Source organism: Salarias fasciatus, chromosome 11, assembly GCF_902148845.1.
Source record: "Salarias fasciatus chromosome 11, fSalaFa1.1, whole genome shotgun sequence".
In the NCBI taxonomy this organism is placed as follows: domain Eukaryota; kingdom Metazoa; phylum Chordata; class Actinopteri; order Blenniiformes; family Blenniidae; genus Salarias; species Salarias fasciatus.
Window position 1 is genome coordinate 6,054,882 of NC_043755.1, and position 12,454 is coordinate 6,067,335.

A 12,454-nucleotide genomic window follows, 5' to 3' on the forward strand; every position below is an offset into this window, starting at 1 on the left:
CATCCTGTGTTTTTATTTTATTTCATAAATTTCTTTTGATTTTTTTTTTTTCCCATTTTAACGTTTCAAATGTGAATGTTCACAGTCAACACCACACAAAATTCAACCTTACCCGATAAAAGATTTTTTTTTCTTGTTGATATAAAATAACAATAAATTCATCAAACTAAATTAAAAGAACAGCATGGAGCATGTTGCCAAGTCCCTGTTTTGTTCTCCTTCCATTCACTGAAATAATTCTTTTTTAATTATTGTAAAGACTCATCAGTAGCTCTCTCCCCCCCCCCAGAGCAAAGAGGGGGGGGAGTTGTGAAACAAGGACAGTGTGGTGACGGAACACCTGAACGCGATCCAATATGAAATGCATTTAGATGAAAACCTCTGATTAACCAAAAAAAGTGAAACATCGGCTGAAAAACACGTGACCCTTATAATACCATGTCTGAGATCCCAACATGAAATCAATGCAAGTGATGATTTTCAACAACAAAAATAATGTTTTCATTTCTTCCTTTTTCTGAGGGGCTGAAATGCGACGGGACTGAGGGGAAATGGGGACAGACACCGATACGTGTACACAGAGACGGGCATTCTGGCTCACAAATGTGCATTTCCCACTCATACATGGCAGCAGACACACACACACACACACACACACACACACTCAACAGGGTTCCCCCGGCGGGCCGCAGACGTCGGCGCTTTCTTTAGTTTTCTACAATAATCAGGAAGAAAATAAAAAACATTTGATTTAAATGGCATCTCCACATGATTCTCCTTGTTTATTTGTTCCCAAAAAAAGTTGGAAAAAAATAAATTACATTTACATTAAATTAAATTACGAGTGAAATAATTGGATCACATTGTGCCTGAAATGTTAATGCAGGGTTTTCAGTCCATGTTTCAGTCTGGAGTTTTGTCAGAAATGATCCTTCGACGCGCTCGCTTCGTTTCAGTGATTCAGTGTTTTTTTCTTCATCGTCAAGAGAGGAAAGAGGAAGAGGCTGGTACGACAGTTTGTCTGCTCAGTTTGTTAGTGGCTATGTCACCTCTCTCTCTCTCTCCGTCCCTCTTTCTGTGCAGCGGTGTTAGGATAGAGAGACACTACTGCAAAAGTCTTCCGCTCTTCGCAGACTTTCCTTCATTTCAACACAGGACTGGGGAAAAAAATAACCACGACATGACGGACGATACAGAACTGGATTAAAACAAAAATAAATAGATCTCTATTTCCCACCCCAAAGTAACCCATACTGAAATGAAAGGAACTAAATGTGAAAAAAAAATTAATCTGAAATGAAATAATGCTTTATAAAGGAAAAAAACAAACAAAATATGTTGATTTTTTTTTTTCTTTAAATATAGAGATGTAGACATTTCTCTTTGTGGACACGAGTTGTGTTGAGGGAGGATGGATGACGGGGGCAGCAGGTACGACGGAGGGGGCCGCAGGGTGAGCGGAGTAGCGGCGGCGCTTCCTCAAAGGAGAAACGGATTGGTGCTCGCTCCCGTTGCTCCGCCTCCTCCCACTGCCCCTCCTGCCCCCATCACTCCCCCCGTCCCAGCGGGCCCACCCAAAATCAGCTGAGGAGTCGGCGCGCCTGCGGGGCCCAGCAGGGCCGAGGCGGGCGGGCCCATGGGGGACAGGCCGGCGTAGGGCATGCCCATGGGGCTGGCCTGCATCATGCCCAGGCCCAGGCCCGGGCCGCCCAGGCCCACGCCCATCGGCCCCATGCCCATCCCCGGCTGCACCATGCCCAGCATGGGGTTGGGGGGCACGGGGCTGGTGCGGAGGCCGCTCAGGCCGAGCGACGACGGCTGGGGCGAGATGGAGGTCATGGCGGGGGCCACGCCGAACGGGTTGGAGGACGCGGGTGTCGGGGAAACGCCTCTGCTGGAGATGGTGCTGCCCGGAGTCACCGCCATGCCAGGGACAGGAGAGGAGCCTGGGACGGAGAGGGGGAAACCAGAAGCTCAATCGATGTTCACAGAGGAGCGCCAAACACACGAAACCAAAACTGGCACATTAAAAAGAAGACGCCATCTATCAGCCTCACCTGTGTTCTGAAGGAAGGGGTTGTGCGCTGAGGACGACGAGATGGAGGGAGGCGGCGGCTGCTTGGGTTTGGGTTTAGATGACACCAGCGAATCGAGGTCGACCAGGGCCGCGTTCGGCCCGAGAAACGACTCTGGAGTTTTGCGGACAGGGAGCGAAGAACCGAGGGAGGACAGGTCAAAGGGCACGGGGGAACCTGTACTGTCGCCGCCTGTCGTCGAAGAGCCTCGTCGCTCCGGATCTCCTGAAACGGGCAAGTGGTTGAACGAAGAGGGGTGAACAGCGGGAAACGATCAGTCGAGCAGAGAGTACAGCAGAGGGTTGATCACCAAAACAGAGTAGAACACAAACACCAACTAGAGGAGGATGAAATGTGAGACGACACGACTGCTGGGTGCATGCGGCTGCCGGTCTGTGTGTAAAGTAAAGTACCTGCGCTGCAGTGTTTGTGAGTCCGTGTGGCTTTAAGTGTCGGTATACCTGTGCCGTTTGTGTGTTTGGCGGTGCCACTCCAGAGGTCGGAGGTGAGAGGGTCAGAGGCAGGGCCAGGCCCGTCTCTTGCCCAGGGGTCTACTGGCCCCCCCGAGGAGGAAGTGCTGGGTGGCACAGAGGGGCCCCAGGGGTCAGCACTGGGGGGGGTCACGGCTACAGGGGAGGGGAGGAGACGCAGGGGAGGGGAGGGTTAACACAACACCTTACAGGTACAACCCACAAAGAAGGGGGAGCAGGAAGCTGGGCTGGGTTCCAACAGCGGCGCTTCTCTCCTCGACCTCTCAACTGCCGCTCGCTTTACCAGCGAGGCGCGCTCAGATTAGAGTCCGCCACATTAGCCGATCGCATTTGAGAAGCTCAGTGGAGGTGAAGGAGAGATAAGAAGCGACTTTGTAAATTAAAAAAACAAAACAAAAAAAACAAAGGCAGAAAAGGGCGAGAGAAGAGACAGCTCTGGTTGAGACACAGCCACAGTCAGTCCTGAGAGGAAACAAGAGGATAGAAATCTCTGGTTTAGACACGGAGGGAGGATGGAGTCAGCATGCTTGCTTTCCTCGTTACAAACTGAAAGCATGTAAAGTGAGATGATCAGATACGACAGCATGAAGACGTGGCAGTAGAAATGTGAGAGGAGGTGGAAACGTGGAGTGAAGAGGAGGGAGGCCGTTCAACTCTTTCATCCACTTTTCCAAACGTTGAGCGGTGACAACGGCCGAGCCCGCCTGACTGACTGGCTGCAGTCGGCACGGGGCCGGGGGGCCGCGGCCGCTTACCTGAGCTGGCCCACGGGTCGACGTTGTTCACTCTGTTGGAGGTCTCTCCCCAGGGGTCGGGGGGAGGAGCTATGGTGGGCGGGGCTCCCCCGCCCCAGGGGTCGGAGCTGGTGGGGGACGTGGGCGACTGTACTCCCCATGGATCTGTGGGGGCCGCGCCCCAGGGGCCCGACGCACCCGGGGCAGGAACTGTGGGTGGCGGTGAAGGGCCAGCAGAGCCCACAGTGGCGGTGGCGGCAGCAGCGGCAGCGGTGGGGCCTCCCCAGGGGTCCACAGCGCTCAGCTCCATCAGGGCACTCTGGACAATAAAACATACCATCAGACAACAAAGTAAGCAGTGCAGAGAGAGAGCGGGGCATCCATGTCTGCCGGGAGCACACCTCCTCAGGTTTGGGTTTCTCCCGCTTGCTCTCTTCGATGGCCATCTGCAGCCTCAGGTCGTCGCCTCGGCGCAGCCGCTCCTCCTGCAGATCACACGCGACGCCGTCAGCAACCCGAGACACGCAACTTCGGAGAGCACAACACTGGTACGAACTCGAGATCAGTTTACAAATCGGGCTGGAAAGTGAAACCTTAAGCTTTGATCATTGTCTACAACCGACAGGGAGTAAAACATCGGTTGAGCAATCTGTAAATCACAGGATATTGAAGGAAAGAAAGGAATTAACTGTTGAATTTGAGAACACCTGAAGATTAAAATAAACTAGGACTTGTGTTGGATGATTCTTAAAGTAAACATCAAGGCTACCAGGAGGACTGACCATCTAATAATACAATACTAACACATGAGGAAAAGCCATCTTCACACTGACCGAGCCATCTAGTAGTTATAGTGAACCTGCTCACTCTGAATGGGCAGCCGGGTCGGCCCATCTATCTTCTGAGGTTTTGAGTTGGACTCTGATCGGTAACTGTGTGAACAGTCGGGGTGCTAAATATTAACCCGGCTAAATCCCGTAGTCGAAATGTCACGTATAATTCGTTGTCAATGGAAACACAATCACGACCGAGGAGAGAGTAGATTGTTGAGAACATGGCAAAAACAGTTCTGAACTGGAGGCAAGTTGGCTGATCTGTCAGGAGAACTGTGGGAAAGTTACCGGGACTAACTGGAGCTGAGTTAACCTCGCTGTGTTCTGCAACCAGTGTGGTGACATAAGCTTCTATAATAACCTGAGCAGCAGTAGGGGCCAAATTGTTTCTAAAGGAAGTACAAAAGTAAACAAAGTTAAACGAAGTGATTCAGAAGATGCAGGGATGGACCGACTTGATTAAAAGAGTGCAAAGAAATCACAACAGAGGAAAAGCACAGCAGGTTAAGACGAGAAGAATATTTCAGATCAGGAGGTGAGGTGAAGGCATGCTGTCAGAAGGGAGGACAGGTCTATCAATACTTACAGCTCAATGTTCAAAATAATCAATTAAATTTGTTAATGCAATAGATATAATTACATTGCTCATGATTAATTATTTGGGTTTTTATATTAAATACATTTTGACAAAGATTTGAGAAGCACCCCCTTCTTTAAGTTAAAGTCAAATGTGACATTTTGCAAGAAAACTAAATTATCACAACAGATTTCTTCTCCAAATTTGCATCTTGAGGCAAACGACATGTGATAAGTCCTAGCATGGATATTTTTTTTCCCTTGATTCAACATTTGATGCACGTTGGGAGAATTTCAATTGACAGAAAGACAGAAAGTTGATGACCGGCTCGGCAGTCAGCTGGACACACTCTCTGCCCCTGACCTTTTGGTGGATCTCTTTGCTGAGTGTGAGTGCATAGTGGAACTCTGCGTCCTCCAGAGGGCCCGTGCTATTCTGGGGGAGGTCAGGGGTTAAATGGAGAGAGAACACTAGGTGTTTGAAGTCAATGTCATCTACAATACACTTTTGTGTACACAGGTGTTTCAAAAAAACTTTATGAAAACAGCTCTAAACTTTCCCCTCTCCTCTGTTACCTGCTCTGCCTCCTCTTTGCTCATGGCTAAGGCCAGCTGGAGCTGCAGATCTTCCTCTCCGGAGCTCTGCGGCCAAGCCTGCTCAGGGTCCGCCCCTCCGGAGTGGGAGCCCAGCGATAGGCTGCCCCCAAGGCTGGGTGCTGATGGTGCTGAGGAGGCTGGACGGACGAGAAGAACAGCAGCAGCTTTCAGACTGCACCACCACAGCTCCGACCACTTGTGGAATGACCAGCGTTCACATCTTACCACTAGAGGTCTGTGCCATCTTCTCTTTGGTTTTGAGGGCGTGGATCCTCTCCTCTCTTAATCTCTCTTCATCTTTCAAGAGTGTCACCAGCTGTTTGGCTTTCTCTCGCACATTCACGCCCTGTAAAATAAAGTTTCAACACCGACTGCATCAATCTGAATGTTTTATACGATACAAACGTGACCGTAATTAATTTACAGGTTTTCAAATAAATGCAGACTGTTAAAAATCAGTTTGTACAAAAGTTACAAACACTTTGTTAGATGTCCTTGAATGTACCATGAGTGGTATGTTTGGAAAGAATGCGCCTGCATTCCACAAACATGGACCTTACTCCGTAAACACTTCAGCTTTCTTTTCATCTCGGAGGGCACGGGAGTGTTTGTGTACCTGGTCTTTGCCATCTCTGTCTATGTACTGGAAATCTTTGAGGGTCTGGACTGCGTATATGTTCTCTCGGCACTGTTGGGCAACACGTTCAGAACCCGTCTTAATCAGGTACTCCATAAGAGTCATAGCCTGGTAGAAATAAAAAAAAAAAAAAAATAAACAAAAAATATAAAATAAATCACAATAAGCAGCTCAATGAAAAAAAAAAGTATGTTCTGTAAGTTGAAGCAAGAGAAATTGAAGCGTTCAACCAGCAAACATGTTTTTGGTAAAACGTGACATTCATTCAAGCCATCCAACATGAAGCATTACTTAAACTGGAGTGAAAATCAATGGCAACTTTTAACCGGCGAACTGAAATGGTGCTGAAAACTTAAAACATTATAAAACGTAAACAAAGGACGAAACCCAAACATTTGATGCCACCACTAATATTTGGTCTGAGGAAAGCGTCGCTGCCTCGCTGACTCATTGACCACTCATGTAGTGAATGAGTCAGACTGATCGCTCTCCTTAGTCAGCAGTGAGTTCTGTATTGTCCCGTTTCATCACTGGTGGATCTTTGCAGGTGAATGAGAGTTATTGCAATACAGATTAAAAAAAATAAGTAAATCACAGAAAGAGGTACATGTCACGGATGTTCTTAGATTTCACATCTCGACTGTTCGAATATTTGGAAGAAACAAGTTAAACTTATCCCATCTATTCTGAACAACACGTGTGTAAAAGAATTAAAAGACAGTGAAGTGTTAGTTCTCCCTCAACGCGTACCAACCTTGTACACATGTCGCCAGTTCTTGCCATGGTCGTTGAGGCGTTTCCAAACCATACTCATGATTTCCGAGAAGGCCACAACATTGTAGGTCAGATCAGCAATTTCTGACATGAGCGAGCTGCTGGGGCCCCATGGGTCATTGGACGTCGCCTCTCTAACCTGAACAACAACACAACCGGAGGTCAACGTTAAACCTTCTCAGCCAACAGATGCAAAACAGCGACGGGCGTGATTAGATTATCTTCTAATGACTGCAAGAAGTGGACAGAGTGAGGAAGTTCTTCAGTGCGATATTAAATTAGCAGAAGCTGCATAATGTCATTTGTAAGGCTCATATAAATTGGATCCACTTCAGTTGAGAACATGTGTACAGGAAAAAAAAAAAAAGGCAGAGAGAGAAAAAAAGAGAAACTGAGAGAGACACAACCTTGATTTCAGCCTCTGAATAGTTGTGGACAATATTCTTTACTTGTCGCCGTAGCGATGAGGTCGACATGGCAACGGTCTGGCCGCTGAGTTCTGTTGCAATCTGAAGAGCAGATGAAGAATTGTAAACTACAGGTAACGGGACACAGCTCCAGAACCAACAGGAGGAAATTAATCACGCTTAGTAACAAGAAAACAAGACAATGAGAAGATTGACAATTAACAATAAAAGTTATTCAGCATGTTCGCACTTGTCTGCAGCATCGTCCATTTGAAGAAGTATGAAAGGCAACATCTGCACCAAGGATAGCATCTTTCCTACAAACCGAGTCTCGTCTGTTTGCAAATCTGCTTTCAGGCAATTTGATTAAAGTTGAACACAGGGTGAAAGTCTGAATCGAGCCTAAACCAAATATCTTTAAACCGAGAACGAGACGAGCTCCAAATACATTTCAAATACATTTTTTTTTTAAATCAATAATCTCACTAGGATAATCTAACACACATTGCATGCGTGTCTATATACGAAAAGAGCATGAGACTGATCAGTAAACGGCATCTGTACCAGAAACGTGGCCTAAATTTTGTAACTTCTGTTGGTGTCATGTCAGTGCCATGCACACCTGTTACACAGGAGTGATGCAGAACAGGGGGCCTCTCTTCCTGGCGCAGTTTCCTCTCTCTATCTTGTCCACCACTCATTCATTGAGCGTCACGTCTCGGCTTGTCCGTTTCTTCCCGCGGCAACATTGGGTCCAAAAGCTGCAGACGCAGGGAGATGAGAACTACGGGGGGAAGACCAAGATGAGGGTTAAAATCAAATGCACATCGATTAGGAGTTGGGCGCTGCAGCCCAACAGCCGGGCTACAACTTGTGCTCGGACACTTTTCGAAGTGGCCGTTATGAAATTAAGACAAAGCCGATATTCAGAGAAAAATAAAAATCACATGATCTGCAGCTGATCCACACATGGTTGAAAATGATACTGTGTATTAGTAATGCGCTTCATCTTCCTGCTCAGTCTATAGCTTAAGAACAGAATATGGATTTTCAAAATCACATTAAGGAATCGATATGTCATTTAACTCAATATTTATGAACTCTCAAACTTTTAAAGAGAGACAAAACTTGGTTGTCGGACAGCGTTTCATGTGAGCTGAAAGTATCTGTGGAAAGAAAAAGTGATTTGGCAACAATTTTTATACCACTGGAAAGACTAATCTTTCCATTGTTTTTACTATCGTGCCCCGTTCGTAACGAACAATCATTTGTGAGATGAGCAGCAGAGCTGAGAGTGTAGGTCGCCCCATGAAAGACTTGCCAAATTTTCTCTGTCAATGCCAACAAGCTTTTCTTTGTTGTTAACTCCTGGCGTCTGTTTGTTAAAGGAATAAATTGTTCAACTGCCAGAATGTCTTGTTTCTTTACTCTTCAATCCATCAAACAACACCAAATGAGTGTCAACAGCAAACAAAAGCTGTTTGGCACTGGCAGAAAAGAAATGCCTTTTTAAGAAATGGGACTTATACATTTTGTTCATCCCACAAATGCATGTTCTTTATAAATGAGGCAATATCCACTTTCCAATGGAACAAGATTTAATGTCAGGAATAATTCTCATTGCAAAAAATATGCAAAACAATTGTCCTCAGTTTTGTGTGTAGTTTAGTTGAAGTATATGATTTACTTCATCAAACTTATTATTCAATCAAGTCAACATTCGCTGACATTTTACAATTATTGACACACTTCAAGTCAGTGCAAAACTATCTGACAGCAGTGCAACAACATAAAAGTACATTATCAGCAAAACATTTTCTTCGCGCTGAATCTGACATCAACGTCACAGACTCGTCCTGTCTGCCGGAGAGAATCATTCTGTGGCATACCACTTGATCCCGTCGTATCTACCGAGCATTGTTTGTATTTGATCGCTTACACAGCAGACTGAAACATTGTTGCTGACCAGATGCATCCTTTCACAGCCACAATCTGCATTTTCTCACCAAACAGATGCTACCTCAGCTCATGTCATAAATAGGACACTTTCTGAGGTGTCACCAAGGTCAACATTTTGCTGATCCTTGGTAAAGTATGTGTGTGTTTTTGTTTTTTCATTCAAAATCACATTTCGGTTAAATAAGGTTAAACGTGAACATAATCTTCACAAGATACACATCAGTGCAGAAATTGCCGTTGCTGGATAAGTTGAATAAAAAGAAAATTGATAACAGCCTAAAATAAAGTGCCAAGCCACTCATTCAATTACTCCCCCTTATAAATCTTGAGAAGCACAATTTCTATGCAATTTAGAATGAGTCAATGTGTTCCACCCACAGAATAAACACTGTCTAACAGACTAAGACACTGCTGCCCTCGACTCCCCCAGGCTGCAGCTCGCCGCACCCAGACACAACCAAGACAGAAATGTACGCACACTGACCTCCATAACTCCAAGAAGATAAACATGATATTGGGTATCTTTGTTTACTAACAATATCTGTCTCGCTATTTTCTAGTATCTTGCAAAATGATCCTTGATATCATGTTCCTCCATGGGATAATCAAATACATAGATTCTTCTGTGTGCTCATTACCAGATTGTGTGATGCTTTTTAAGATAGTCATTGTACATGCAGTAAGTTTTGTTCCATTTTTTTTTAAATGAAACATCAACGTTAAAGTTAATTTCTCAGTCCTTCATAATAATGCAAAGGTTTACTTTAAATTTATGCTGAAGTTGGCATTAGGCAAAACTTTCTGTATGCATTAAAGCATAGCACCAACTAATTAAAAAACAGTTTTTTTGGGGGCTAATTCACTAAAATAATGTAAGCTCTTTCATTTACGTCAGTGTACATTTTGTGAGTACTTACTGGGTTTTAATGTCTTCAGAAGTTTAAATGTTCTGCATATTTTGCATCTGATACATGTGTATGATGTCTAGATTTCCAGGTCGTACAAACCTGACTGTGTTGCATAAGTGAGAATGAGGCTGGCATTGCAAAAGTCACTTCAGGGGCTCTGGGAGCTCCGTATCAAAGTTCAGACACGCCACCTAATCTGTGATCAAGGGCAGAGCAGGAGTGTCTGAAAAGTGTGTCAACTTTTCCCGATATCAAATATCCCCACAGTTTATGACTCTCCAAGAAACAAAAAGTCTTTATTAACTCTGGAATGCTACAGGACTGGGGGCAATCGGTGTCCGTACGGCTTGAAATTACATCGAGACACCCGAGTCAGAAGTTAGAAACTACTCATGAATGACATGTAGGAGTGGACTATCGGGGAATCACACCCAGCCGCCCTGAATGAGAAGAGGGAATTTAACTTGTTCCTCCTATCGCCTCCCTGCACAGCCCGACACATAACACCTTAAAAAAACCAAGAAGGAACCCCCCACCCAGAGATAACATTAACCACCGAAGAGACACGCGCAAGACTTTCGCTGTCACGCCTCACGAAACGATAGCAAAGCGAGCTGTCAGATAACGGTCCAGCAGCTAACTAGCGGCGGGGAACTGCCGCCGGGTGCCACACGGACCACGGAGAGAAGGAGGCGTCCGATCATGCTGTAAAACCAGCAGTTTAGACACACTTGGCGGACAAATCAATTAACTGACGGCAGCTGTCATTTGGTGATGTTAGCTTTTAGCCACCTTAGCGAGGGAAGCTAATCGAAACTGTTGGCGAGCACTTTCCCCCACCGGGCTCCGGTAAAGTCTGTTAAAGTACACACAGGAGCCCAGGAGGGCGTAGCACTAGCAACCAAACTGCCGCCAGACAACCCGAAAGTGTCCTGTATCAACACTAAATGATTCAAGGGAAAGTTGAGGTTACCTGCCAGCTGATAAAAGAAATCACTTGCTGCTGCTGTTGCTGCTGCTGCTGCTGCTGCTGGTGCTAGGACAGATTAGCACTGTGGCAGATAGCGAGCTAGCTGCTGCTGCTGCTGCTGCTGCTGCTACTTCGTAACTGCTAAGATGACTGACACCCCGCTCGGGCTTCCGCGGGGACACGTCCGGCTCCAGGGCAGCGGGAAAAAGACTCGCTCGAACGGACGAACGTGGGGAAAAATGTCCACAGCTCGGCGCAGAAATTATCCAAATTGAGCGTGTACTGACCCTGTTGTAGCTTCAGTGTACGAGGAGATGGCCGAATTTCCGCTTCCGTCCTCGCCTACAGGACAGACCGCACCCCCTGTAGCTTTGTTTTCTGCCACCGCGCTGCGACCACCCTTAATAATTAATACCCTTTTTTAAATACACAAAATGGAACTACAACGCAAATGACTGTTTATCACTGCTGGATGTCTTTCATGGACGCACGGGGATATGTGTTTTTAATTAGTTGCTCGGTGCCTCATTAATATTTATATACCACAAGAGGAAGAAATCACATCCTTGTTGATCTCATGTCGCTTATTTCATTTTATTTTTATTCATTTGAATGGATATTAGACGCACTCATTTAGAAACAGGATAATTCTTTTCAGATGCATATACAGCAGATCAAAAATCCTCTTAAACGGGACCAAAAGAAAAAAAAAAAGAAAAAGAGAGAGATTTGGCAAAAACATGTTAATATTAAATATTTCTAAGATTTCATCAAACAATACTCTTCTCTATCATCCATTCAGCCAACATCTGTATCACAACACAACACTGTAGCTGAAATAAATAAAAAAATAAATGACGTCATTGCCTCACTTCCGGTTTTATAAGCATCAACTTCCGGTATGAAGGTCTGCAGGTACAGGTTGGTCTCAGTTTGACTTGCACAAAGGTAAGGTATCCCCTGGAAAGATGGACAGTTCATCAAAGGCCGACATATTAATTTAGACTCACTGAACTACACTAAACACACACACACAGGCAAGGAGAACATGCAAACTCCATATCAAAAATAGGCCAAATCCAGAATCAAACAGCTTTGAGGCAACCCTGCTTACTACTACATCATTAGTCCACTTAAAAGCATTTGATCCTCTTTAAAGCCGTGCCTTCAGATGCTTTTTTATAAGAGTCAGTGCAGTCTGTACAGTGGTTGGAGTTTGTTTGGAGTTCAAGATCGAATGCACTGGACTAAAGAGACACTTCTGACCCATTGACCTCAGACCACAGGAGGAAAATGTCTTCAGCAGGTCAGAGTGAAGCAGGATCATATACAGCTCTAAAAGTTAAGATTAATTTTTTTTCAAGTGAATGTTAATATATACTGAAAACCAATAAAGAGAAGCCAAGACTGGACTGTTGTTGTAGAGACACAGACATGCAGGTATATAGATAGACAGGCAGAAGACATAGGTGAATGTAAATAAATAAAAAGAG

The 12,454-nt window shown here is 45.3% G+C and overlaps 1 protein-coding gene across 4 annotated transcripts; it reads right to left on the bottom strand.

Moving 5' to 3' along the window:
- Positions 1 to 51: 51 nt before the first annotated feature.
- epn1a (epsin 1a) lies at positions 52 to 11,349 on the bottom strand. 4 transcript variants are annotated; one of them, XM_030102384.1, is made up of 13 exons: positions 11,249 to 11,348; positions 7,747 to 7,908; positions 7,125 to 7,226; positions 6,698 to 6,856; positions 5,923 to 6,051; positions 5,532 to 5,652; positions 5,286 to 5,443; positions 5,074 to 5,145; positions 3,702 to 3,785; positions 3,322 to 3,619; positions 2,537 to 2,701; positions 2,058 to 2,300; positions 52 to 1,946 (listed from the first exon to the last, which is right to left on the bottom strand). In XM_030102384.1, the coding sequence occupies exons 3-13, from the start codon at positions 7,191 to 7,193 to the stop codon at positions 1,480 to 1,482; spliced, it is 1,965 nt and encodes a 654-aa protein (XP_029958244.1). In that variant the 5' UTR covers positions 7,194 to 7,226; positions 7,747 to 7,908; positions 11,249 to 11,348; the 3' UTR covers positions 52 to 1,479. The 4 variants fall into 4 exon arrangements, with proteins under 4 accessions (XP_029958244.1, XP_029958243.1, XP_029958246.1 ...); XM_030102383.1 differs by having other exon boundaries at positions 10,965 to 11,348; XM_030102386.1 differs by lacking the exon at positions 2,537 to 2,701 and having other exon boundaries at positions 10,965 to 11,349.
- Positions 11,350 to 12,454: the final 1,105 nt, after the last annotated feature.

Excerpts from the sequence above, each read along its gene's own strand:
- epn1a (XM_030102384.1), bottom strand. The coding sequence starts at position 7,193 with ATGTCGACCTCATCGCTACGGCGACAAGTAAAGAATATTGTCCACAAC. Across the intron at positions 2,301-2,536 it reads CAAACACACAAACGGCACAG|GAGATCCGGAGCGACGAGGC; the intron begins GTATACCGACAC and ends TGCCCGTTTCAG. Across the intron at positions 1,947-2,057 it reads CCCCTTCCTTCAGAACACAG|GCTCCTCTCCTGTCCCTGGC; the intron begins GTGAGGCTGATA and ends TCTCCGTCCCAG.